This window comes from Podarcis vaucheri, assembly GCF_965113315.1.
Source record: "Podarcis vaucheri genome assembly, chromosome: 2".
Taxonomy (NCBI): Eukaryota; Metazoa; Chordata; class Lepidosauria; order Squamata; family Lacertidae; genus Podarcis; species Podarcis vaucheri.
The window spans coordinates 112,499,075-112,527,026 of NC_138760.1; the positions used below are offsets into that span (position 1 = coordinate 112,499,075).

General features: G+C 47.0%; 1 protein-coding gene across 1 annotated transcript; it reads left to right on the top strand.

Annotated features, from left to right (window-relative positions):
* LOC309525346 (kyphoscoliosis peptidase-like) lies at positions 1 to 27,870 on the top strand. The gene is made up of 15 exons (XM_082210916.1): positions 1 to 130; positions 4,924 to 5,033; positions 5,955 to 5,999; positions 7,760 to 7,813; positions 9,573 to 9,626; positions 10,513 to 10,575; positions 11,463 to 11,534; positions 12,499 to 12,540; positions 15,588 to 15,644; positions 19,250 to 19,329; positions 21,475 to 21,583; positions 22,636 to 22,753; positions 24,266 to 24,454; positions 25,306 to 25,496; positions 26,493 to 27,870. The coding sequence occupies exons 2-15, from the start codon at positions 4,943 to 4,945 to the stop codon at positions 27,392 to 27,394; spliced, it is 2,067 nt and encodes a 688-aa protein (XP_082067042.1). The 5' UTR covers positions 1 to 130; positions 4,924 to 4,942; the 3' UTR covers positions 27,395 to 27,870.
* The last annotated feature ends 82 nt before the right edge of the window (positions 27,871 to 27,952 follow it).

Consider the following 27,952-nt stretch of genomic DNA (forward strand, 5'->3'; position numbering starts at 1 on the left):
AAATGAAACAACTTACCTGTTTCTCCAAGGTGCGCCGAGAAACAAACAGTCTTTCCTGCAGGTATAACTTTCTCTCCAAAGGAGAAGAATCATTACCTGGACGTCCCTGCTGAGCATCTATGCTGAAAAGGTAACCAGAGCGTCTTGATTTGTTTGGGCCTCTTACAAAAGCAGGGTTTGTGAAATGAAGCAACGGACTGGTCCATGGAGTGTCTATTTACCAGGAACTGGTAAGCCTGGTAGACCGGAATCCTAGGAGAGTAAGCAAGCAGCAGCTCATTCCAGGCCCAGCCCCTGGAGGGAACTTTTCAGGTCACAGAATAACAGTTCAGTGAATTCTCCAGAGTGTTCCTCTCCAGTTTTATACAAATGAACGGTGAGGGATGGATGGGAATGGCAAGAAAAGCAGGTAAGGGCAGTGGTGAGTTTATGCACTCGGGCCCTTTTGGCAGGCCCTATTCATTCACCTTAATAAACCTGTCTGTGTCTGAAAATACAATGGATTTAAAAGCTGAATTAATATATCACATAGGTTATCTTTTTTCCTGTTACAGTACTTTCCGCTTCTACTGAAAGAAATACAGATAGATAGATGATAGATAGATAGATAGATAGATAGATAGATAGATAGATAGATGATAGATAGATAGATAGATAGATGATAGATAGATAGATAGATAGATAGATAGATAGATAGATAGATAGATAGATATAGATAGATGAGAGAGACAGAGAGCTTTTTTTCAGGGGTGGGGACGCAGGGGGATGCATAGCCCTAAACATTTTGTGAATCTAAGTTTGGCCTCATTGAGGGGCAGTATTTCAATATGAGTAAGAAAATGAGAGTACCCTTAAACATTTTAAAGAAAAAAAGCCCTGAATAGATAGCTATAGCTAGATAGCTAGCTAGCTAGCTAGCTAGCTAGCTAGATAGATAGATAGATAGAGATAGATGATAGATAGATGATAGGTAGATATAAAACAAGGACATGGGTACCTAAAGGAGGTCAGTGTGAGCAAGTAAAATGTTGAGGACTAGTAACTTGTGGCAGAGGCAGATCTAGGGCATAGCTGTCAAGCGTCCCTTATTTGGCGGGAAAGTCCTTTATCCCAGTGCTGTGTCCCGCTGCTGTCCCTTATTGATGATGTCCCTTATATTTCCCGGGTTTCAAAGGAAGCAGCTCCTCTCCCTCCCTGCCTGCTGGTCAGGGAGAAGGGAGGCTCCAACTGTGTTGCTTGGCTGCGTTGCTCACCCAATAAGGAGTCTAAGATCAACTTGCATGCCTGGTGCTGATCAAGTCAGCCGTGTTGCCTGGGGAATCGCCTTTGCTCAGCGCTTCCCAGCGGAGAGGTGTCAGTGGTTTTCCTTGCTGCATCCCCTTTGCCGGGTTGCTGCGCTGTGGGAACCACCGCTTGAGGCTTTGTTTGGCTGCTGGCTGGGCTTTCTGCCTTCAGCTCGGAGGGGCTCAGAAGTTGAACATACCTGTGTTCGGAAAATCCCTTATTTTTGAGGCTGCTGGTCCCTTATTTTCAAATCTGTAAGTTGACAGCTATGATCTAGGGCAGTGCAGCCGGTTCTGCCACACTGGGCATCAGGCCAAGGGGGACACTGCAGGGTGTCACAACTATGATGTAGTGAATTGAGCAGAGTGGAAGGTGAGGCAGGGAGCTGCTGGATTTTGACCTTGCACAGAGCGCCGCTGAAATTTGAAAGATCAAAGTTTCCTCCCACCTCACTTGTGGGCTGATTTGCAAAGCTACAATAGGCCCCACTGCATTTTCAGGACAGTGGCCTTTTTTTTTAACCTATAACCACAATAATAAAAAATGCTGGAACTGAGCTGAGGGGGTCTCCACGTACCTCTTTCCTAAAGCAAAGACGTGAAGGATCTCTCACCATGTGAACCTACCCGGACCCTGAATTAAACCTCAGAGGCCCTTCTTTGTGTGCCACGAGAGGGCCAAAAGGTGGCAACACAAGACTGGGCCTTATCTGCAGTGGCTCCCTGTTTGTGGAATGCTTGGCTGGCACCTTCATCATACACTGTCAGGGAACTGACATCGGAGCTGGAGGCGGAGGGAAGGCTCTCAAATGATGCTGGAGAAGGGCCCCACAGGGAGAGAGGCAGCTCAACAGATGGGGAAGCAAATCAGCGCAACACCAGGGATAAAGGGGGGCAGATGGGGGAATCGGCGAGGGGGCTCCAGGACTCCTCACCAGAGATCAGCGAGGAGAGCACGGGTCCTCCGCTACCCACGCCCTCCCTGCGCAGAAGACTTCCGCGCAGGGAGAGTAGGAGGAGACTTGGCATCAAACAACTTTTATGTTGGAAAAGGTTTAAGAAACACCCACTGACGGATTCTGCTAGTGACTGAGGCAGCCACGAAGTGAAGGGCTGTCCAGACAGAAAAGTTTAACCGGGCAACATAGCCAGGAGAGGCGGCAACTTACGCACGAGCAACCCATACTCATTACATACACCTTTAGGCACCAGGCAAAAACACTCCTCTTCAACAAGGCCTTTGGCTGATTAACACCTTATACCCCTTTTAAAAGTGTTTGTGGGAGGGGGTGTTATTGGTTTGTGGGAGTTTTTTTGTTCTTGTTTTTATTATGTATCTTGTGTTTTTTTGTATTGTATTTTTATGTTGTGAACTGGACTGAGATCTATGGATGAAGGCGGTACACAAATTTAATAATAATAATAATAATAATAATAATAATAATAATAATAATAATACAGTACCTTTATAAGGTACTGCATTATTATGGGGGGACGCGGGTGGCGCTGTAGTCTAAACCATTGAGCCTCTTGGGCTTGCCGATCAGATGGTCGGCGGTTCGAATCCCCGTGACGGGGTGAGCTCCTGTTGCTCGGTCCTTGCTCCTGCCAACCTAGCAGTTAGAAAGCACGTCAAAGTGCAAGTAGATAAATAGGTACTGCTCCGGCGGGAAGGTAAACGGCATTTCCGTGCGCTGCTCTGGTTCGCCAGAAGTGGCTTAGTCATGCCGGCCACATGACCCGGAAGCTGTCTGTGGACAAATGCCAGCTTCCTCGACCTATAGAGCGAGATGAATGCCGCAACCGCAGAGTCGGCCACGACTGGACCTAATGGTCAGGGGTCCCTTTACCTAACCTTACCTTTATAAGAAAAATAAACAATAAGTTTTGGTTTTGGTTCTGTGTGCCTCCTGATATGATGGGGAAACTCTCTTATCAGGCTCATCCCCTCCCCCATGTGTTCCGGGTGCCAATCTTGCTGCCTGACGGGGCTCACTCAGTGCAGGTCTGCCTGTCCAGGCTGGACAGCTGCAGACCAGACAGGGTGGGAATCGCGAGTCATATCTGCTTTGCCTAGGGAGAGGGTCCCCAAAGTGACCCAGTCTCCCCGCAGGGAGAAAACTTGCACCCGCTAGGGAAAAGGTTCTGTGTGCTATCTGTCGTGGTAATGATCAGCCTGCAGGACATTGTGTTTGCCCTGGCCTGCAGTGAAGTGTAGGTGGGTTCCCACGAGGCAAGACACAGCGATAACAGCAAGAACCTTTCTTGAAATGCATAACTGGGAAACAGAGGCAAAGCAACCACTTATATACATTTCTGAAGGCTTGGGCCACTCCCATTCCCCACGTGATTGGCTGTCTACGTTTCCAAACTGCGAATCGTGACTCTAGAGTTCAAGGGCCAATGGCAGAGGCCCAAATCCTGAAATGTTCTGTGATTGGACAACATGTATTGAATCAGAATACAGGCGCTCAGAATCCTTAGTCCAGACTCAAGCTCAGGCAAGCACAGACCACTGAATACAAAACAAGCAGGCTGAGGCGAAATGGGGGAAACCAGGCATAGGGCCCCTTAGTTGCATGGGGCAATACCTTTGTGAGTACCAGACATACGTATAAACCAGCTCAATGCAAGATCTGGAAGGCAGAATGTAACTACAGCATCCCTGGCAAATTGTCATTCAGTTTCTGCTTAGCTTCCCAAGTCCATCTGTTCCACTGTCAAACAGCTACAGTGGTACCTTAGTTCTCAAACTTAATCCGTTCCAAAACCAAAGCGTTCCAAAACCAAGGTGTGCTTTTCCATAGAAAGTAATGCAAAATGGATTAATCTGTTCCAGACTTTTAAAAACAACCCCTGAAACAGCAATTTAACATGAATGTTACTATCTAACGAGATCACTGATCCATAAAATGAAAACAATAATCAATGTACTGTACTATACAATAAATAAGACAGTATTGTAGATGATAAAAATTGAATTCAATTATTTTTCTTACCTGCACTGATGATAGTCATTGTTTGGATGGGAGGGCTTTTATCCATTTCCAGTCACACAATCAATCAATCAATCAATCAGTAGCTGAACTGGGTTCTACACAGTCACAAAAACAAATTAACCGAAAAAGCCTCAAAAACACAAAATAGCAAAAACAAAAGTGCCAAACTTAATCCGTTCCGGAAGCCCGTTTGACTTTCGAAATGTTTGAAAACCGAGGCGCAGCTTCTGATTGGTGCAGGCGCCCTGGAAACAATAGCTGATAACCGCATCTGACGTTCGGCTTCCGAAAAACGTTTGAAAACCGGAACACTTACCTCCAGGTTTTTGGCGTTTGAGAACCAAGGCATTTGAGAACCAAGGTACCACAGTATTACCATTAGGACACTTCTCCTGATGCTTAGCCGAAAACTGTTTCCCTGCCATTTCCACTCACAACATATTTTTGGCATGAAATCTGCATGGCAGCCCTTCAGATGTCATTTGAAGAGAACAACCATGTCTATCTGTCCGTCTGTATTCCACCTGTCTAATATCTGTATCCCGCCAGTCTAATATCATGAGGTCTGCAGTGCCAGGATGTCAACTGTCAATTCGTAAATATTTTGGTAAAGAAATAGATTTCACTGCCATTTCTTTCAGCTGAACATCCAAGGAAAGAATGGCCTTTCATGATGGTTTATCTCGCACTCAGCAGATCCTGCTGGCAATCTTCTGCTTCCCGCTGCTGCCCTTCTATCTCTGCTACTTGTGTAAGTAGGGAAGTGTAACTTGAGCGTTAATAACCCACGTGCATGGGAGAAAGTCTTACACACCTTACTCAGTGAACTCAATGAGAATTACTTCTGAACGTGTAGAGTTGCACAACAAAACAGGTCCTGCTCTGAGGAAGTTGTTGTCTAAAGGGCAGCCAAAAGGAAATGGAGATTTAATTCAAGAATTCCGCCTTTAATTCTATGAGCCTGCTCACCTGTGAGTAAAATGCATAATAGCCGGTGACTGGTTTTAACATTTTATATGGTCTTCATTGTATGGTTTTACGTGTAATTGTTGTAAACACTCTGATAAGTTTTACGAATAGTGGTATATATATTTCTATAAATAAAATTTCCTCCAAATGCTCCCTTTATTCCCAGCCTGCTCCACCTGCCTTTCCTCAATTCCTTTTCCTTCCCTTCTGCCCATCACCAGAGAACTAAAATTCCCACATTGTTTTCTCAGAGCAACCTCACCCTGTCTCTGCCTTGGAAAACAGCCGATGAAAACAGAGTGACGTTGTTCTTACAACCTTATCATTTAGCAAGATAATATATATTTGTTATAGACATACAGACAGACATTTAAGCCTATATATTTATATAATTTGTGCTTAGGTTGTGTGTTGGTTTCCAGACTTGCAGCACACCTTTTGCCTCAGAATCAGTCCTCGTAAAACCGCTGCCAAATTATTCAAGAATACCCAAGAATGCAAAGCAAGGGACTTTTGCTGCTTCTATGCCAGTCCTTTGTTTTGGAATTGCTGCCTTTCACTCACTCCAATCCAGATAACATCATTTCCAACCCTCCTCTGGGAGGGAATTAGGACAGAAGGAGAAGGTAGACCTGAAGAAGAGAGCTATTGACCGTCAGGCATGTTTCCTATGTGTCTTTTTGTAATAATGATATTTCTGTAGGCTTTGCAACGAGTGAAGAGGATAAAGGGCAGCCTGACTCCCTTGGTGAGTGAATATCAATAATCCTATTCCGTTTATTTCTTGTCATACTTTGGATCAGTGTAAACACTGCTGCTGGGAGAACCACTTGCATCCTTGGGCCTTCATTTCTATTCACCGATTGTTAACCAAATTTGATGTAAGATGTTCATAGACTAACATGGGTAACAGCCTGTGGTCCAACTTGTACAGTGGTACCTCAGTTTTGAATTATGCTTTTGAATTATGCTTTTGAATTATGGTCCTGGAGGAGACTCTTGAGAGTCCCATGGACTGCAAGAAGATCAAACCTATCCATTCTGAAGGAAATCAGCCCTGAGTGCTCACTGGAAGGACAAATCCTGAAGCTGAGGCTCCAGTACTTTGGCCACCTCATGAGAAGAGAAGACTCCCTGGAAAAGACTCTGATGTTGGGAAAGATGGAGGACACGAGGATAAGGGGACGACAGAGGATGAGATGGTTGGACAGTGTTCTCGAAGCTACCAGCATGAGTTTGACCAAACTGCAGGAGGCAGTGGAAGACAGGAGTGCCTGGCGTGCTCTGGTCCATGGGGTCACGAAGAGTCGGACGCGACTAAATGACTAAACAACAACCCCGGTTTTTGAACGTAATCCGTTCAAGAAGACCGTTTGAGTTCTGAAACGTTCGAAAAACAAAAACTCAATGGTCAACAGCTAGACCTCTGGATTTTGCACCCGGCGGAAGCCGCGTGGCATGTCCGACTTCCGAGGCATGTTAAAAAACCAAAGCATTTACCTCTGGGTTTACGGCATTTGTAAACCGAAATGTTCGTCAACAGAGACATTCGAAAACTGAGGTACCACTGTATAAAGTTCTATCTAATGGTTGCAGCTGAGTGGGTGGAATATTGGAGCTGGATGTAAAAGTTGAACACACACCTCTGAGGTCTCAGACTCTGTGTGAACCAGTTTTTACTCAATTATCTCTGAAGAGTGAGGGAGTGATCTCAGCCTATCTGGTCCCACTGCCCTGCAGCTGAAGACCCTCACCAAAGCCTCCCTTACCTGGGTTGTATGGCAGCAGCTGCAAAGCAGCAGCAGGTTCCAGCGAGATCTCGCTAGAACTTTCCAGAAGCTGCTGCCGCTACAGCTTCTCCACCGGTGGTGGAGGTGGCAGAGAGGATGGACCCCTAGGGGCATGCCACCTTTTGGGATTCAGTCATAAGTTATTCCCAAATTCAGGTGTCATTTCTGTCAGGAGTTCAGCCTGCACTCGAGTAGGACCCTGGCAGAGACACATGCCCGACTGGCATGTTCTCTCCCTCCTTGTCGATCGTTCGGGAGCTTCAAAAGCTTTCTTCAGCCCAAACATCACAGCGCGATGCCAACCGACACGGGCACACTTAGGGATCCGCAGAGTTTGCGCAGTTGCATAACAGACCTCAGCAACTCGGCATTTTGGCTAATCTACTTTATTTACATATAAACACACATGGAGCACTGCAACATGGCTCCCTCTCTCTCTAGCATCAGACAGCAAAGAGAAAAAGAACAAAGGACAACAGTCCCACTTCATGGAACACAGTAACACAAACATCCTGTCTCTGTCACTTCCCACTCTGTGGAGTCAAAACATATACCGTCATGTGAAAGACAAAAATCCCATGACTGCAATCATGGAGCAGGAATTCCAACAATTTCCCCAACAAAAGCTTCCCTTTTCCCCTGCCCCCCTGCACACATGTGAGAAAGACAGGCACAATACAAGCCAGAGCAGTAATGATGAATTGTATTTTTCCAACAGATCAAGTAGAAGAAGGGGCGGTGCAGCAATCAAACAGACAGCGCAGATTAGCTGGTGAGAGAAATGGGTCAATTTAGTTGGCCAGTTTTGCCCCGTGATGCCACAGTTAGTTCCTTGTTATGTCTGTGCATGTGTAAAGGCCTAGATCTTGCTGGAGAGTTTTTCTCCTCGTGCACTGCGTCAGGAAGATTTTGGGCATCCCATGGCAGGAGAGTCACCAGGAAAGTTGTGCTCTCCCAAACCACGTTCCTAGCTTGTTTGCACTCCTGTCTCAGCAATGTCTATGCTGCCCTGGCCATGTCCACAACCAGGGATGCAGGTGGCGCTGTGGTCTAAACCACCGAGCCTCTTGGGCTTGCCGATTGAAAGGTTGGTGGTTTGAATCCCCGCGACGGGGTGAGTTCCCATTGCTCTTTTCCAGCTCCTGCCAACCTAGCAGTCAGTGCAAGTAGATAAATAGGTACCACTGTGGTGGGAAGGTAAACAGTGTTTCCGTGCGCTCTGGCTTCCATCATGGTCTCTTGTTGCACCAGAAGCAGTTTAGTCCTGCTGGCCACATGACCTGGAAAGCTGTCTGTGGACAAACGCCGGCTCCCTTGGCCTGAAGCGAGATGTGCGCTCCAGCCCCATAGTCGCCTTTGACTGGACTTAACTGTCCAGGGGTCCTTTACCTTTACCATGTCCATACAATGGAAGATGGCAGGATCTGCAGGAATATACAGTGGTACCTCGGGTTAAGTACTTAATTCGTTCTGGAGGTCCGTTCTTAACCTGAAACTGTTCTTAACCTGAAGCACCACTTTAGCTAACCGGGCCTCCCGCTGCTGCCGCGCCGCCGGAGCACAATTTCTGTTCTCATCCTGAATCAAAGTTCTTAACCCGAGCTAATATTTCTGGGTTAGCAGAGGCTGTAACATGAAGCGTATGTAACCCGAGGTACCACCAACTAAACTATAAGCAGTGGGCAGGCTGACTTGCATATGGTTTTCTCAATTTCCCTCGGAGGAAATGGGAAGTAGTGAAAGAAGTATATGGACTATGATTGGGCTCACACCCTTACCAGGAAGCGTCCAGTATACACTGTTGGGAGTTAAAAATAATAGAAGGTCGTGCAGCCTCCCTAGGCCACTCCTCTTCCATGTCCAGTGGGGGTGTTTGCAGACAATTTTTGGGAAGCAAAGAGCAGGGGTGAGGAACCTGTGACCCTCCAGGTGTTGTTGGGCGTCCAGTACTCATCAGTTCTGGCTAGCATGGTCAGAGATTATAGGAGTTGCAGTGCAACATCTGGAGGGCTGCAGGTTCCCCATCCTGGACTTAGTGGGATAAACATATGAAATGATCTCCCCCAAAATAACCTCCGCAGACTTTAGTGCTGCGGCTGGTGAGGTACTCTGAGCTAACATACAGTGGTGCCTCGCAAGACGAAAAGAATCCGTTCTGTGATTCTCTTCATCTAGCGGTTTTTTTGTCTTGCAAAGCAAGCCCATTGACGGATTAGTGGATTAGCGCTATTAGCGCTATTAGCGGCTTTTAGCGGCTTATCTGCTGATCGGATCAGCTGATAAGCGGCTTAGCGGCTTAGAAAAAGGGGGGAGGAAAAAAACCCAGCAGGAACTCGCAAGACATTGTCGTCTTGCGAAGCAAGCCCATAGGAAATTCGTTTTGCGAAGCACCTCCAAAACGGAAAACTCTTTCGTCTAGCGAGTTTTCCGTCTTGCGAGGCATTCGTCTTGCGGGGCACCACTGTATGGACATGGGCTTGGTTGCATGATTCATGTATGGTATTGATCATGGCGGGTCATATTTCCAACAGCTCGAGCCGAAGAAGGAACGGGTCAAGAAATAAGCGAGAATCCCAGAATCACAGGTGAGAGTGGTTTGCTGTTTATCCATCAACTGTAAAGCCTTCTTTGGGGGGCAAATTGTCTACCGTGACTCCATGTTGTAGCTGTGCATGTCTGATGACCTGAGAGCCTTTCCCTCAGATGCCAGGGCAGGTTGGGAAGACCAATGACGCAGCCACCTTTGCTGAAGCCAAGCAGGTTTGGGTCCAGTCAGGCCTGGACGGGAGGCTTCCAGGGAATTCCCTATGTATGCTGCCTCGAGTTCCGGGACGAATGAAAGGTGTGCATTTGGCACATGCGTGTACTTACTAAATAACTAAATAACTAAATAAATAAGCAGGCCCCTCTCACTTGCTGAGATCTTATGGGGAGGCCTCGCTTGGAGCACCATTAAGGATTCAAGTAGAAGCAACTACGTGTGTTCAGTAAACCTGAAGGAGCATCTTCCACCATAGCTGTCAACGTTTCCCCTTTTTTAAGGGAAATTCCCTTATTCCAAATAGGATTCCTCGCAAGAAAAGGGAAAAGTTGACAGCTATGTATGCAGATTTCAGTCTGCAAATCCAGCCCTATTAAACCAGGGGCTGCACTTAACTTTCAGATTTCCTGAATATTTGGATCTGCTTTAGGCTCAGAGCATTTGATGAGATCCCTTGTGGGTTCCTTTTCAGGTATACGCCACTTTGAATGGTTTTATTTATTTGTATCGAATTTACTCAAATGTAATGTACACCTTTTTTTGGCCAAACTTTGTTGTGAAAATTAGGGTGCGCATTAGATTTGATGGCGCATTAGATTTGCGTAAATGCGGTAATGAAACTGTGTGTAAATTTTATGATATAAATTATGCAACATATGCTTTAATTTTTTTTTTCAGTCTCTGAGATGCTCTCTTTGTTCTTTAAACAGGCCAGGCAGCTGAAACGCACAATGAGGATCATCTGCCGGGTGTTACCTATGAGCCTAAACAAAGTATGTGAGCCGGTGAATGTTGATAACATTAACTGCAATGGCTGTAAGAGTGATCTTGCTGAGGAAATCTTGCTAAGGAGCTTGGTTTGAAAGAAAAGCCCAATTGTAGTAACCACCACAACAAATCTTTTTGAAATATACTCGGAGTCGAGAGTGGATTTCATGCTCTTTATTCAGCTCATAGTGGTGAGGAGGAATGAAATTTCCCCCAAAGTTTACACATTATTTACACAATGGGCTACACATGATTGGCTAATTCCGAAATTCTCCTGTAGGCCAATCAGGTTGTGGATTCACTTCCATCTGGAGCTGGATTGGGTGGCTCCTGCAGACCAAGCATACTGCTGCATTGTTTTAGGACCAATCAGACTGTTGCATTCTGAATCCTATTGTTCTAGGACCAATCAGACTGTTGCATTTTGGACCCTATTGTTCTAGGACCAATCAGACTGCTGCATTTTGGATCCTATTCAACTCAGTACATGACACATTTTTAAAGGGTGTGCATTGAATATTTTCAGCTTCTGATTTTTCAGTATTCTCTGGCACCATCATTTCCTGACTGTTGGTTCTTCAGGGCTACTTTTCTGCAATCTGGATTTATTTTGCTTATGTCACCTTTGATATGTGATATGGAGCCTGCGCAAGGGCTTCCTAATCCGAAACCCAGAGGGTTAACATGCTACCTCTTAAAAATGAATATTTGATTATTTCAAAACCCATAAGAAAGAGCAAACCATTTCATCCTGTACAAAGCAAGTTTCCCACCCCACCAACCTTAAAAGCAGCAAGAGGGACATTCATTTTCCTACCACTTTTGCATGTTTTTACTGTGTAGTTGACTTGATACCTCTGTTTGCAAGTTCTCGTTGTTTGTTTTTCTCCAGATCAAATCACTGTGGAAATACATCCGAGACACAGCACATCGCGGAGCAAAAAGAAGTTTTCCTTCAGAAAAGGTAGGTCCGTTTCTATGTTACAATGCATAAGAAAACAGATTATTATTATTATTATTATTTATGGGAAATGTTTCAGCTTCCTCCGACCTGAGCTGCTTTAATGTGAATTAAAGGATGCTGTAGTGAGTGTGGCAGATCAAAGAACACTGAGGATGACATATTCGTAAGTGCTGCATATTCTGTAACCTTCTGGAAGCAAGAAGTGACCCATACTTTTTAGACATGCACAGGTGTGCTAAACAGCTTTGGCTAGAGCTATGAGCTTAACCAAGAGACTTGATCGCAGCCTCCCTGTCCTTAGAATCTCATTTTAAAGATATAAAGCCACAGGCAGGCAGAGGACCCAAAGATGGACATCTAAAATACACCCCCCCATATTCCGAAAGAGCTGAGAAATGTATTCATGTATGCAACTGCCACCCCAAGAATCTTAATAGCTAAATGGTGGAAGGGAGATAAAATACCAACTAAAATGAAGGGCAGGTGGAAGTACTTGAATATGTAGAATTGGGAAAGATGACAGGAAAAATTAGGAACCAGACAAACCAACAGTTTAACAAAGACTTATTCAGATTATATTTGAAAGAACATTGTTCTCATACAAAATCTTCGACATGCTTTGATTAACTTCTGCAATGTCATATGCTACAAAGATCATGGATAATTTGTGTTAAGTTAACGAGAATAGAAATATGCAGTCAACAAGAAAATGAAGGACCCATCCTGAGGACGGTGGAAGTCTCAACGTATGGGATAATTTTATTTTATATGTAACATTTTCTTTGTATTTGATGGTATCTGTTTTTGTCTATGTGGTGAAGGGACTTAATATTGAAAAATTAATGGAGATTAAATTGCAAAATACCCCAATCCTATAATGTATTATTCCACCTTGTGTTCCTATGGATTTATTTATTTTTTTGTAACTCATTCTTTGTGTGCATGTGTGCTCCTGGTGTTGCAGGAATCCAGGTATTTCCTGAGTGGACAGGGAAGGATAATGAAGGTAAGGGCTCCAAATGGGACTTAGGTTCACATGTGTGGGGGTGTAAATATGGACAATGTTTCTGGCAAAGGGTGTTTAAGGAGATAACAGAAATCACTGGGTTAAAGCTGACCAAAAGTCCAGAGGTAGCATTATTATTAGTTTACGATGGGGTAGAAGGTTCACAGGCTATGAAGGACTTGCTTACATATTTATTGACAGCTGCACGAATTATGGTAGCTAGGAGATGGAAGGGGCAAGCAGAATATAAAATGGAAGAATGGTATAAAGAGGTGTGGGATATAGCTATTAATGATAAATTAACATGTGCCATTAAGGTAAGACGGGGAATATGCAGGAGAAATGATTATGAGGAAATATGGAAGGTGTTTGTAGAATTTGGACTGTTAAAACGGAAAGGGGTCAAACCATCGCTAGAGGTGTTGAAATTTTGGGAGGTTGGATAGTTACAATGGAATGGTCTTGGTGGTGGGGTGCACAATTTTATTATTTATTTATGATTATTTTTTTGTCAAAATAAAATAAAATAAATAATAATAATAATAATAATAATAATAATAGCTATTTTATATCAAGGGTTGTTCACACTTCTGTTTGCCCCTGCCACTTTCCATGGGAAACCCATTTTTTACCACTGAATTAGAGCAAACATCAATAGGCTTTTCTACAGATTGATGTTTGCTCTGATTCAGCACTAAAGAGCAGGTTTTCCTGGGGAAAGTGGTGGGGCAAATGGAAAACTGCTTGGAGCCATAACTAGAAAGCAATGGAAAAGTGGGAAACCACTCAGACCCATGCTTTATATGAATGAGTCCTGAGTCAGATCATTGGTTCATCTAGATCAGGGGTCAGCAAACCTTTTCATCAGAGGGCTGGTTCACTGTCCGTCAGACCTGGTGGTGGTGGGGGGGGCGGAGTATATTTTGAAAAATATAAATACCCTGCAAGCGGGTCCCTCAGCTGCCTCTGGACCTGGAGGAGGAATGCGTTCAGGACATGCTCAGGAGCCCATCTCGGTGTCGCCTGCTCACTGGCGTTGTTGACGAGTAGCAGCCACACCATTGGCCTGTCCCTGTGAAGCTCCCAGGTGGCGTGCACCACGCGCTGCGGCCTGTCGTCCGAGGCCAGGTCAGTGGGCAAGCCACGCCCTCCTCCAGCGTGGCCGCCGAGTGTGCCACCAGCAGCAGCGCCGAACCAGGCGCCAGGCGTGGGGCCAGCTGGGGTGCCAAGCTCTGGCTGAAGCCCCGCGGTGCGCCCGTCATGATGCCCATGGCATGGCCCAGACCAGCCGCCCCCCTGCCCGCCGGCTTCTCTGAAGAGAAGAAGAAGAAGAGTTTTGGATTTGATATCCCGCCTTTCACTCCCTTTAAGGAGTCTCCAAGCGGCTCACATTCTCCTTTCCCTTCCTCCCCCACAACAAACACTCTGTGAGGTGAGTGAGGCTGAGAGACTTCAGAGAAGTGTGACTGGCCCAAGGTCACCCGGCAGCTGCAGGTGGAGGAGCGGAGATGCGAATCTGGTTCCCCAGATTACGGATCTACCGCTCTTAACCACTACACCACGCTGGCTCTCTGTCCATGACTGCACCGGGTTTACCTCAGCGCGTGGGCGGCAAAGGTTTTGATTGGCTGCAGGAACTTCCTGCAGCCAATCCAAATCCGCGCCAGCGCCACAGAAGTCAGTCCCCGCACGGCAAAGCATCTGCGACTTCTTTTCAAGGAAACGCCACGCCGGTTTAGCTCAGTGCGGGGATTGACCGAGTGGGCGGCAGAGTCTGCGGGCCAGATTTACGAGCCTGGTGGGCCACATCCAGCCCCCGGGCCGTAGTTTGCCGACCCCTGATGTAGACCAGTATTGTTGATACTGACCAGCAAACAGCCTCCCAGCATTTCAGGTGGGAAACATTCATAGCACTTCCAGGAGATGTTTGAGTTTGAACCTGGGCCTTTCTGCTTGCAGAGCAGATGCTCCAGCAGTGAGCTATGGCCCACTCCCTAAAGGCAGAATTCAGAGCAGTGATTGTACTGAATCAAAGGGGTGGAGCGAGTCCCCTTTGGCTGTGTTTTTCCTCCATCTCCCTTAACACTAGAACTCATGAGCATCCAAACTGGAAGACTGCCTTCCCCCATGTTGGCTGGGTTCGGTGGGAGTTAGTAACGTAGCAGCCTCTGGGGGGCAGCAGCTTCTGCACCATTGCTTTAAGGCAGGGGTCAGCAACCTAAGGCCCATGGGCTAGAAGCAACCCGCGGAGGTCGTTTGACCGGCTCACGAGCTGCCCCCGAAATGAGTTGCCTGCTTGCGCACTGCGCTAACCCGAAACAGCGCGGTGCGGGGACTCGCTTCTGCGGCACTGGAAATCGCGTTTGTGCAGACACAGATGCTGGAAATCGTGTCTGCGCATGGGCAGACGCTGGAAATCACAGGCGTACGCTCTCACATATGCGCGATATACAGCCCACGGAGGGATCCTGGCAGGACAGATCCGGCCCAGGCAAGATAAACCTTGCTGACCCCGGCTTTATGGGCAGCTATGAAAATTACACTGACAGCGGGTGGCGCTGTGGGTTAAACCACAGAGCCTAGGACTTGCTGATCAGAAGGTCGGCGGTTCGAATCCCCGCGACGGGGTGAGCTCCCGTTGCTCAGTCCCTGCTCCTGCCCACCTAGCAGTTCGAAAGCACGTCAAAGTGCAAGTAGATAAATAGGTACCTCTCCAGCGGGAAGGTAAACGGCATTTCTGTGCGCTGCTCTGGTTCGCCAGAAGCGGCTTAGCCATGCTGGCCACATGACCCGGAAGCTGTATGCCAGCTCCCTCGGCCAATAAAGCGAGATGAGCGCCACAACCCCAGAATCGGTCACGACTGGACCTAATGGTCAGGGGTCCCTTTACCTTTTAAGAGCAATATATTGTGGTATCTGTGGCTGTATGCATGTTGTTGGGCTCCCATTGTTCCCCGGCCAGCATGACTAATGGCCAGGAATGATGAATGTTGCAAAATACGTTCGAATGTACATATTGTCTCATCCCAGCAATAACCATTTTGCAGGGTTTCAGGATGATGGAGAAAAGGGATCAAAGCTGTCTAAGGGACAAGTTCTGTATGGTAAATATAAGTTGTTTTTATTTATATATATAAATTTTATTTTTGCATTTTCTAGTTTACATAAACAAATGAATTAAATACATAAACATATAATCCATTTTGACTTCCCTCCCACCCCCCTTGTGGATCTTAATGCAATGATTTCCCCCTCTTATCTATTTCATAACTCTGTTTTTATAAATCCTTTCTCAATCCATAGTTCGAATTTTTACACAAGTTTTCTCTCAATCCTACTAATATATGTACCATAATTGTTTACAATAGCTTTTCAAATAAATTATAAACCTTCCCCGTTCTTTATTAAAGACCTCCTCTTCCTGATTTCTAATTCTTCCTGTAAGAATTTTCTCTTCCTGTAAGAATGTTTTCTCTTCAGATCGCATAAATCTTTTGCCTTTTATAAGTTGTTTGTTATATTTGCCTGCTGGCCTGTATCCTGTATACAGTGGTTCCTCAGGTTACAAACTTAATTCGTTCTGGAAGTCCGTTCTTAACCTGAAGCGGTCTTAACCCGAAGCGTGCATTCCTTACATAGGCCTCCTGCGGCCCCGGAAGCAGATTTCGTTCGTATTCCAGGGCAAAGTTCGCAACCCAGAATACCTACTTCTGGGTTTGTGGAGTTCGTAACCAGAAGCGTTCGTAAGCAGGACTGTTCATAACCCGAGGTACCACTGTATTTGGTGTGGGGAGTCTTTAGCTTGCCAGGTGTTGTTAGACTACGATTCCCATCAGCCCCAAAAAGGGTGGCCAGTGGCCATGGAATGATGGTAGTTGTAGTTCAGCAGCTTCTGGCGGGCCAAAGTTCCCCCGCACTTCTTATATATCTTAGCTGAGCCCATCCACAACCACTCGAGGTCTTCTAGGAACAAGGTTTGCATGGGAAATATTAACCACACTGTACCTTGGCCACCAAGGCCGACCCTACCATTAGACAGAGCAAGGTGCTGCCTCAGGCATCAGATGCTTGGGAATGGGAAGAATGAGTGAGATGTCATTGGGCATCTCTGTAGATGCTAATGAAGCCTGCCCTGCATCCTCTAAGTTAGCCTGCTCTCCTCAGGTACGGTGGAGCATTCTGTCTCATCACCAGTGTTTGGTTCCGGCAAGTGGAATGGTGTTTCTATTATATGTGGCATGTGGGTGGGTGGGTACATTTTGTCCATTACTTCATGCAGTCCTGTTTGTGTCATTGTTACGCTACCTGCTAGGGTTAAAAGACAGAAGTTTTGGTGTGAAGCGAGTTTCTTTGAGGAGGTAACTGTTAGGATATTTCCGTTCCACCTTAAAAGGGAGCAGGATGTTTGTGTCACAGCCCGCGTATTTCCTGTTCACAGGATGTTTGTTTCTATTGCTTTTGTCTCTCTCTGTGTCGGAGACACTGATGCAGGCAGTCATGGCTTTCTTTGTTCTAAGTCCATTGAATAAAACTTGTAAATAATGCTCTCCTGAGTGCGACTTTTGCTGTGCATTATCTGCTGATAGAGTGTGCATGAGCTCTGGGATGTGGCAAGATATTTTCTAGAGACTCATGTCGCTAATTGCTGATACTGCGTGCCTACGGGAGATCGATGGATCGTCCGACAGACGGCTTGGGGCCATGATGGACTTTATCTCCCTGGCAGTATCCCAACAGTAACAAATATTCAAATGTGAGGTGCACACCATGCCACTCCCATTACAAGATTCGTCTGCTTTGGTCCAAAAAAAGCCATGCTCTAAAAATGTTTTGCAAGAACTGATCAACATCCTATCTGGTCCAGCACTGTTGGATTGTCCCCCTTTTCTCCATGGCTGTTTAAGCAGAGCAATAATGGTAACAGGGTAGGTGAAACCCCTCTACTCCCTGCTACTGGATTTCATTTGAGGAGCAGCACAGTTGGCTCCCTGTTTATTTGCTGTGGGGCTGCAGATGCAGCGTGGGGGCACATCCCCACCTCAGCAGAAGACACGCCACAGCGTGTCTAGCCACCATGCCCACTCTCTGACCTTTGCCTCCCTCGCAGAAAGTTTGCTTAAGTTCCACTTGGCTGGATGGTTGGCGAATGTAGCAGACTTTCGAGTATCAGGGGAACATTTGGGGGGAAACGCCTGTCTGACACGTGAATCGCTAACACTAGAAATGTGCCTTGCTGGAAATACGTTAAGTTCAGGATTGTTTTGCTACTCTTTCCAATTGTTGACTTCTGCTAATAAAAGGAGCCTCAGCAGAGCTAGCCGGCAGCTTGCTTGGATCATGCTTGCATGCTTGCTCCTGCACAGCTCACGTGCATTTACCGTATTTTTTGCTCTATAAGACTCACTTTTTCCCTCCTAAAAAGTAAGGGGAAATGTGTGTGCGTCTTATGGAGTGAATGCAGGCTGCGCAGCTATCCCAGAAGCCAGAACAGCAAGAAGAATTGCTGCTTTCACTTGCTGTTCTGGCTTCTGAGATTCAGAATATTTTTTTTCTTGTTTTCCTCCTCCAAAAACTAGGTGCGTCTTGTGGTTTGGTGCGTCTTATAGAGAGGAAAATACGGTAGCTCCCATGCCGTCCTCCGTTATTTCAACAATTTGCCCTTTCATGTTCACTGTAGTCTAACCCTATTAATCACATTTTAGGTCCTTCTCCTTTTCGCCCCCTTCTGTTTTTCTACTGGACTTCCTTTGTTTAAGGAATCATCATCATAATTTATTATTTGTACCCCGCCCATCTGGCTAAGTTTCCCCAGCCACTCTGGGCGGCTTCCAACAAAGATTAAAAATACATTAAAATTTCACACATTAAAAACTTCCCTGAACAGGGCTGCCTTCAGATGTCTTCTAAATGTCAGGTAGTTGTCTATCTCTTTGACATCTGATGGGAGGGCGTATCACAGGGCGGGTGCCACTACCGAAAAGGCCCTCTGCCTAGTTCCCTGTAGCTTTGCTTTTCGCAGTGAGGGAACCGCTAGAAGGCCCTCGGCGCTGGACCTCAGTGTCCGGGCAGAACGATGGGGGTGGACACGCTCCTTCAGGTAAACTGGGCCGAGGCCATTTAGGGCTTTATAGGTCAGCACCAACACTTTGAATTGTGCTCAGAAATGTACTGGGAGCCAGTGTAGGTCTTTCAAGACCAGTGTTATGTGGTCTTGGCGGCCGCTCCCAGTCACCAGTCTAGCTGCCGCATTCTGGATTAGTTGTAGTTTCCAGGTCACCTTCAAAGGTAGCCCCACATAGAGCGCATTGCAGTAGTCCAAGCGAGAGATAACTAGAGCATGCACCACTCTGGCGAGACAGTCCGTGGGCAGGTGGGGTCTCAGTCTGTGTACCAGATGGTGCTGATAAACAGCTGCCCTGGACACAGAATTGACCTGTTCGTCCATAGACAGCTGTGAGTCCAAAATGATTCCCAGGCTGCACACCTGGTTCTTCAGGGGCACAGTTACCCCATTCAGGACCAGGGAGTCCTCCACACCAGCCCACCCCCTATTCCCCAAGAACAGTACTTCTGTCTTGTCAGGATTCAACCTCAATCCATTAGCCGCCATCCATCCTCCAACTGCCTCCAGGCACTCACACAGGACATTCACCGCCTTCACTGGTTCTGATTTGAAAGAGAGGTAGAGCTTTTCCATGTTTGTTCCTAGATTACCCGTGGGATAAATCCAGTCTGAAAACAATACCAATCGACTTGACACAGTTTAAGGTATGCAATCTTTTTTACAGGGTGGAATAATAGTCCTGTATGGAATTTGCTGGGATGCAGAGATCCTTTTCCATGTGGATTTGGAATCTGAGAGTGCCTTCACATGTGCTCTCCTGATAGGAGGAAACCCTCCGTTCCCAATGGGAAACATCATGAGTCGCAAGACATGATGGACAGACACAACAGAGCACCTATTTATCTAGGCTGCATATGCACCATAGGTAAAGGACCCCTGGATGGTTAAGTCTAGTCAAAGGTGACTATGGGGATGTGGGTGGCACTGTGGTCTAAACCACTGAGCCTCTTGGGCTTACCCATCAGAAGGTCGGTGGTTCAAATCCCTACAACAGGGTGAGCCCCCGTCGCTCTGTCCCAGCTTGTGCTGACCTAGCAGTTCGAAAGCATACCAGTGCAAGTAGATAAACAGGTACCGCTGGGGCGGGAAGGTAAACAGCGTTTCTGTGCGCTCTGGTTTCTGTCACGGTGTCCCGTTGTGCCAGAAGTGGTTTAGTCCTCCTAGCCGCATGACACGGAAAGCTGTCTGTGAACAAATGCTGGCTCCCTCTGCCTGAAAGCGAGATGAGCACTTCAACCCCATAGTCACCTTTGACTGGACATAACCGTCCAGGGGTCCTTTACCTTTTACCTTTTATACGCACTATATAAATACACCAAAGTATCCTGGAAACTATCATAACCCCACGGAGCTGCAATTCCCAGAACCTGTAACAAACCACTGTTCCTAGGATTCTTTTTTGGGGCGGAGAGATGTGCTTTAAACGTTTCATACTTAGCTATTTTGGGGTGGCATTACCTTGGCTGCTCCTTTGCTATTAAAATTCAAGAGATAAATCAAAAGTCAAATAAGATTAGAGTCAACAACCACAGTTTAGCAGCCATTCCCTCTCCTCAGAGAACTCTGGCTAGCAGTCATTAACAAGCAATTATCAGTGCCGATGTGAGGAATCTCTGAAGGAACTCATGACAATTAAACTGGTGTACAATCAATGTGTATTCTTGGTGGTGGCACAGCAGTCCACCCCAAGTTTCACACTTCTGCCCGGTGACAATAGTAGGGCCGGCTCTGGATCCTGGGCTGCCTCAGCCCCTTGCCCTTCCTGTTCTCAGCAGGGCTGTCTTAAGCATATGCGGTGCCGGGGTGCAAAGATCTGCCCAGTCACCCCCCCCCCGGTTGCCAAGTTCCAGGAGAGTAGGAGGGCGGAGCCAGCCAGCTGCCTCAGCGTCTTACTGGCTCAGTCGCCCCCAAACTCGTGGCGCAGAGCCCCCCGCAGCAGAAGAGCCCACCGTGGCACTCCGACCAATGGGCAGGCTGTTCTCCAGACTCAACTCTTGGGCCCCTGACTCTTGGCCTGGCGCCCCTGAGAGCCTGGCGCCCGGGCGCCCCGCACCCCTAGCGCCCATGGGTAAGACTGCCCTGGCTCTCAGAATGCCCTGCTGGCTGTAGTTTCGCCCACCCACAGGTGGAACAGGTTGCTCTGTACTGGTGGATGGAGGCTGGCATCTCTCTCCACCAGTAGAAGTCAGCACTTCTGCCAAATCCAAGACCACCACCCATTGCCCGGCACAAAGGGGATTTGAATTTCAGTGAAAGATTGTGGGAATGGCATGCCCGTGTGCCCTGGAAAAGATTGTGCATGCTTCTCCCTTCAGAACAATTCTTAATGTGCAGTTCTGTGCAGTTTTACTCAGAAGTAAGCTCCACTGAGTTCAAAAAGACCGACACCTGCTCAGAAAATTCATCAGCAATCTAATGCAAATTCCTCCTAATGTACTGAATTTTGCAAAGCGTTTTCCCTAATGCAATGTGTTCTTATGCACATATTACCTTGCATGCCTATTTATTGCATGTACATACGTTTTTGCAGACATTCCTATCTGGAGAGCTGTACTGCAACGTCCAGAGCAGGGCAGATTTTGAAAGATTGCTCTGTTTCAGTTTGTTTATCATTTTGGAAAGCGCAAATTAAATAGGATGACCTTGAAATGTAAAAAAAGAAACGAAAAAAGTCTGACACCCTTGTCAGTGCATGTAGGATTGCACCCTAGGCTTTATTTAAACAGGTGGTTGCCTTAGATAGAAAAATGGAACTGGGTACCCCTTTCCCATATCAAAAGCTACTGAATCTATTCCCTTTTCTGAAACAGGTAAACGTCAGGAATAGCGTGGAAAACCTGGTGAGCGTCTTGCTCCAAAAAGCCCACAGTGACCTGGAGAAAGTCCGAGCCATTTGGATGTGGATTTGCCGCCACATAGGTAGGTGGAAGTGACAACTTTTTGTATGCTTGTGCCCCTTTGCTTCTGACAACATCACAACGGACAGGCATTCCACAGGTAAAGCTTTCCCCTAGCCCTGCATCTCCGTCCATACTAGGGGAGATTTTCCTTTGGAAGTGCTGCCTGCCTTGCAGCTGATAGATGCGTGGATGCCCCACAGGAGGGAGAAAACTAGGAAACAGGGTGGGGAACCTGTGGCCATAATGTTAGACTACAAGTCCCATCATTCCTGAGCACTGGTCATGCTGGCATGCTGTGAGAGGAGCTGGAAGTCTTTGTGCTGCTGGTTGTTGCTTTTCTTGGGAACTGACTCCAGAGTCAGTTGAGGTACAGTCAAAGCACATTCTTTTCCTCAAAGAAGTCTGGGCACTGTGGTGTGTTGAGTGTTGCTGGGAATTGTAACTGTGAGGCGTATTCTACAGTGTCCATAATTATTTGAGGGAAAGAATGTGCCTTGAATGTGCATTAAAGGTGGGGTGGCATGTAACAATAGGTAAACAGGTAAAGGTAAAGGCAAAGGACCTCTGGATGGTTAAGTCCAGTCAAAGGCGACTATGGGGTTGTGGTGCTCATCTCGCTTTCAGGCCAAGGGAGCCGGTGTTTGTCCACAGACAGCTTTCCAGGTCATGTGGCCAGCAGGACTAAACCGCTTCTGGTGCAGTGGGACACTATGACGGAAACCAGAGCGCACAGAAACACTATTTACCTTCCTGCCGCAGCAGTACCTATTTATCTACTTGCACTGGCATGCTTTTGAACTGCTAGGTTGGCAGGAGTTGGGACAGAGCGATGGGAGCTCTCCCCGTTGCGGGGATTTGAACCGCCGACGTTCCAATCGGCAAGCCCAAGAGGCTCAGTGGTTTAAACCACAGCGCCACCCATGTCCCATGTAACAATATTTCCATTTAATTGATCAATCACTCTGATCTTCTGCTCAAAGTTTGCATTCCGAGTGAAACTGTTGCAGTCCCTTATTCACTGTGCATTTCACGCTTTGGGCTGGTATTTCACAAATGTCTTTTTTTCTCCAGAATACGATGTGGAAGGCTACCATAACCTTGACAAGGTGTCTTGTGAGGCAGCTGATGTCCTTCGATCAGGAAAAGGCATTTGCGCTGGATATTCTGGACTCTTTGAAGAAATGTGCAGGTAATTCCTATTGGCCCCAGTCTCCATGACAAACGGTTGTTACTTGGCAAGGATGATGGGAGGTATGGCGAGCCACGGGTTCCCTAACCCAGCACCAAACTATGAATGCTCCTGAAGCAAATAGGCTTCCATTGTAATTGAGGTAGATCCATTGAAATCAATTCATGATTAACTTGTTTTCAATGGTATTCAGCCCATATTCACTTAGTTTGCATTTTATATTCTAATGCACCATTATGGAAAGAAGGACCAAAACACAGGTGTGCTGGAAATCTTGTACACACCCTGTTATGTATTCAGTTTGCCTGAGCTTGAATCTGGACTAAGGATTCTGACCCCTGTGTTCTGATTTGATACATGATATCCAATCACAGATCATTTCAGGATTTCGGCTTCTGCCATGGGACGTGGGTGGCGCTGTGTTCTAAACCACAGAGCCTAGGGCTTGCTGATTGAAAGGTCGGTGGTTCGAATCCCCGTGACGGGGTGAGCTCCCATTGCTCGGTCCTGGCTCCTGCCAACCTAGCAGTTCGAAAGCACGTCAAAGTGCAAGTAGATAAATAGGTACCACTCCAGCGGGAAGGTAAACGGTGTTTCCGTGCACTGCTTTGGTTTCACCAGAAGTGGCTTAGTCATGCCGGCCACATGACCCAGAAAAACTGTCTGCAGACAAACGCCGGCTCCCTCGGCCAGTAAAGAAAGATGAGCGCCACAACCCCAGAGTTGTTCGCGACAGGACTTAACTGTCAGGGGTCCTTTACCTTTTTACATTGGCATTTAAACTCTGACTTATGATTTGCAGCTTGGAAGTTTAGACAGCCAATCACGTTGGGAGTGGGAGTGGCCCAGGCCTTCAGAAATGTACATAAGCAGTTGCTTTGCCCCTGTTGTCCAGTTCTGTTAGTTCAACAAAGGTTCTTGCTGTTATCACTGTGTCTTGCCTCGTGGGAACCCGCCTATGCTTCACACCCTCCCTAACAAGCATCCTTCACCCAGTGTGGTGTAGTGGTTAAGAGCGGTAGTCTCGTAATCTGGGGAACCGGGTTCGCGTCTCCACTCCTCCACATGCAGCTGCTGGGTGAACTTGGGCCAGTCACACTTCTTTGAAGTCTCTCAGCCCCATTCACCTCATAGAGTGTTTGTTGTGGGGGAGGAAGGGAAAGGAGAATGTTAGCCGCTTTGAGACTCCTTAAAGGGAGTGAAAGGCGGGATATCAAATCCAAAACTCTCACTGCCTGCATGTATTAAAGCCCCTCTGTGCTACCTTAAAAACTTAAGCTAAATTTCTCTGTCCGTCTGTCTTCAGAATGTAAGCTGAGATTCTCAGGCTGCCAGATTTTGCTTCTGACGACAGCTTCTATGTCAATGCATGAAACGCAATCTGAAATGCATTGGGCTTGAAATAATGTTGTTTGGCTTCTCCCTGAAAACAGAACAAAAAGGATGAATGACAATTCCAGCCCAAAAGAGCAGTGAAATGGCGTTCCTGAATACCTTTCTTTCCCCCCTCAGTATTGCAGGGATACAGTGCAAGAAGTTGTCAGGGTACGCCAAAGGGGCTGGGTACAAACCAGGAAAAGTCTTTAAGGGAGCGAGTGATCATGCTTGGAATGTTGTCCATCTGGATGGAAGCTGGCACCTTTTGGACAGTACATGGGGAAGTGGCTACGTGGATGATGGCAAGAACAGCTTTAATTTCAGGTATGCTGTTAGGCAAAAGAAAGCCTGAAGACAGTGTGGGACTCAGTGAAGGTATAGTTTATTTCTGGTGCTTTTAGAAGGCTTTTTATTTTGTCTGTTTGCGATTTGATGGCCGATGGTGATGGGGGAAACTATGGCAACTCCACCAACCATTCATTTATCTCCTTGAGTGGTTCTAGAGTATTATGCTTATCCTGGTGATGATGGAAGCTAGGTTGTTGCAACATAACAGCTTTTGTCAATCCAGTGCCCTCCAGCTGTTTTGGACCACAATTCCCATCATCCTTCATGCTAGCTGGGGTTGATGGGATGTAGAGTTCAGCAACATCTGGAAGGAATCAGATTGGGGAAGGCTTGTTTAGCACAGTGTGCAAAGCCTCAGCTGTGCCCAATGTTAACGAAAGCTGGTTTAAACAAACTAACTGGATAAGCCATGGCTTGTCAAACAAACCGCTGTTAACATTAAGCATGGATTTGGGTGAGACAAACTGATTTATCTGAACCAGGATCTAGTTTTTTCACAGCAGTGTGTGAATGTGAGGCTGGCTTTGGCTCATTTTTGGCATGCTAAACCTGACATCGGAACTGCGCCATGGGCATAGCCAAGGGGGGGGGGAGGCAGGGGGAGCTGCTGCACCCCCATCAAGTAAATAAATCAAAATACTTAACTAGCTGACCGGTTGCATCGCAGATAGCTCAATTCTGCCCCTGTGATCTAAATCCTGGCTATACACATGAACTGGGCCGAAATTATTCCACACTAAGCTTTAGGTAACTTTCCCAGTTTGACTCTGGTGATGACTGAGGCAATTTTATGAAATGCTACACAATTCTGCCTTCTCCTTTTGCAGGTACAATGAGTTTTACTTCCTTACCCATCCGGCTCTGTTTATTAACGATCACTTCCCAGAAGACCACAGCTGGCAGCTTCTGAAACGGACATTTTCACTGCAGCAGTTTGAACGCGATGTGTGGTATAAGCCTGCGTTTTATTCAGTGGGACTGATAGGCACCTCCACGGCAACGTCAGTCATCGAAACAGGTAAAGTCAATCAGAAGCATCCGTCTTGTTGTTTTTGACAGTTACGCTGACAATCCGTCTCATGTTTTTTCAAAGGCGAAGTGCCCCATGCCATGAGTCGCTACTGCATTATTATGAAGCAGAGATGAGGGAACCTGTGGATCGGAGAACCTCCAGAAGTCGCTGGACTACAACTCCCATCATCCCTGATGATTGGTCATGCTAACAGGGGCCGATGGGAGCTGGAGTCTCACAACAGCTGGAGGGCCACGTAGGTTCCTCACGCAACAATTGTGAGGCAGCTGGATTGTGTCTGGTCTATCTGGACAATCCCCATGCATTACATATTGATATATATTTCAGCAGAGCCTAGGACCCTCATACCTACGGGACCGCCTCTCCCGGTATGCCCCACAGAGAGCCTCAAGGTCCATAAATAGCAACACCCTAGTGGTCCCGGGCCCTAAGGAAGTTAGATTAGCCTCAACCAGAGCCAGGGCCTTCTCAGCACTGGCTCCGGCCTGGTGGAACGCTCTGCCTCATGAGACCAGGGCCCTGCAGGATCTGATTTCTTTCCGCAGGGCCTGTAAGACAGAGTTGTTCCGCCTGGCCTTTGGCTTGGAGCCAATTTGATTCCCTCCCCCTCTTTCTTTTTTCTTTCTCCTCCTGTGATGAGGCTGCATTTTAATATTTTAATGTTTCAATATTTTAATGTTGTATTTTAATCTTGTTTTTAAGTTGTATTCATTCAACTTATTTTTATTATTGCTTGTTAGCTGCCCTGAGCCTGGCCTTGGCTGGAGAGGGCGGGGTATAAATAAAAATTATTAATATTATTATTATTATAAAACTCTGCTAAGACCTACTGAATGACAGAATAAATAAACATAAACCAGCACAACAAACTCTCACTTGCACAACATAACTTTCCCCTCCTCTCCCCTGCAGTCCTCATGAGTGTTTCTCTTTTAAGCAAGTATTAACAACAATTCGAAACTTTTCACTTTTCTTTCACAGAAAACGGCAAGGCAACTGTTTCCATTGAGAGTCGTTCTCCGATGCTCTTCCTTTGCAACTTCAATGGGGCAAAAGAGCAGTGCTTCATGACCCTGCAGAGGAATGGGATGACCGTGGAAGTGTATCCTCAGGAGGTGGGAACTCATAGCTTGGACATCTTCGCCAAACCTTCCAGGAGCAAGGAGGAGAACTACAGCCACGTTCTAAACTACTCCCTGGTGTGCCGATCTGTGGACAAGAGCTTCCGCTTGCCCAAAGAGCTCATCTATCCTGTGGGGCCCAGCTGGTCATCAGAGGAAAAGGGGATCCTGGAGGCTTTGCCCGAAAGCCCCATCATACACACCGACGACGGCCGCTGTGTTGTCACTTTCACTCAGACGAGTGACCTGGACTTCTTTGCCACCCTGGACTCGGATACCAGCCGCACGCCAGAGGCCGTACGGAGGCGTCACATCTGGACAACTCGCTGGGGCACTAAGGTTGAGTTGAAGGTACATCTCCCTCATGCAGGGGCCTTTGCTCTTCACATCTGGGCAAAGAAAGCATCTGACCCGGGCAGCAGTCACTGCGCCCTCAGCTACCTCATCTCCTGCCCAAATAAGAAGGTGACGTGGCCGGTTTTCCCACAAAGCTACACGAACTGGGAGGATGCCTTTGAGCTGGTGGCACCTCTCGCCGGGGTCCTGCCGGCCAACCGTGATGTCACGTTCAAACTCAAGCTGCCTGGTGCAGGCAGGGTGTCTGTCGAATGTGGAAAGTCTCGCCCACTGAGGCTGAGTGAAGACGGTTTCTGGGAGGGAACCTGCAGCACCTCAGGTGGCGCCACAGTGACAGTGAGAATGGCAAAAGGTGGCAGTAATACCTTCTGGTCCCTGTTGGAGTACAAAGTGGAAAGTCACTAGCTTGGAGACAGACGCAGTAGGAGAGTTGTGAACCACAGATCGCTCCATGGACTCTGATTTGGCAGGGAAGCTTCACAAGGCTGCCTCCTCCCTCAACTGTCGTTTTGGGGCTGCCTCAGTGGGGGTGATAGGAAGCAGGGCTCATTTCATCAGCTTCACTGGAAGTCCACGTCTTTCAAAGAACCTCCTGCCCCTGAACTGTGGCAGGTGGTTGTAATGTATTCAGTGGTCTGTGTTTGCCTGAGCTAAGGATTCTGAGCTCCTGTGTTCTGATTTGATACATGATGTCCAATCACAGAACATTTCAGGATTTGGGCCTCTGCCATTGGCCCTTGAACTCTGAGTTGTGATTCGCAGCTTGGAAGTTTAAACTGCCAATCACAGGAATGGGAGTGGCCCAGGCTTTCAGGAATGTATATAAGCGGTTGCTTTGCCCGTTTCCCAGTTATGTAGTTCAATAAAGTTTCTTGCTGTTATCACTGTGTCTTGCCTCGTGGAACCCACCTACATTTCAATGGTCATTATGGGAAGAACTGTTTACAAATTGGCACCAAAGTT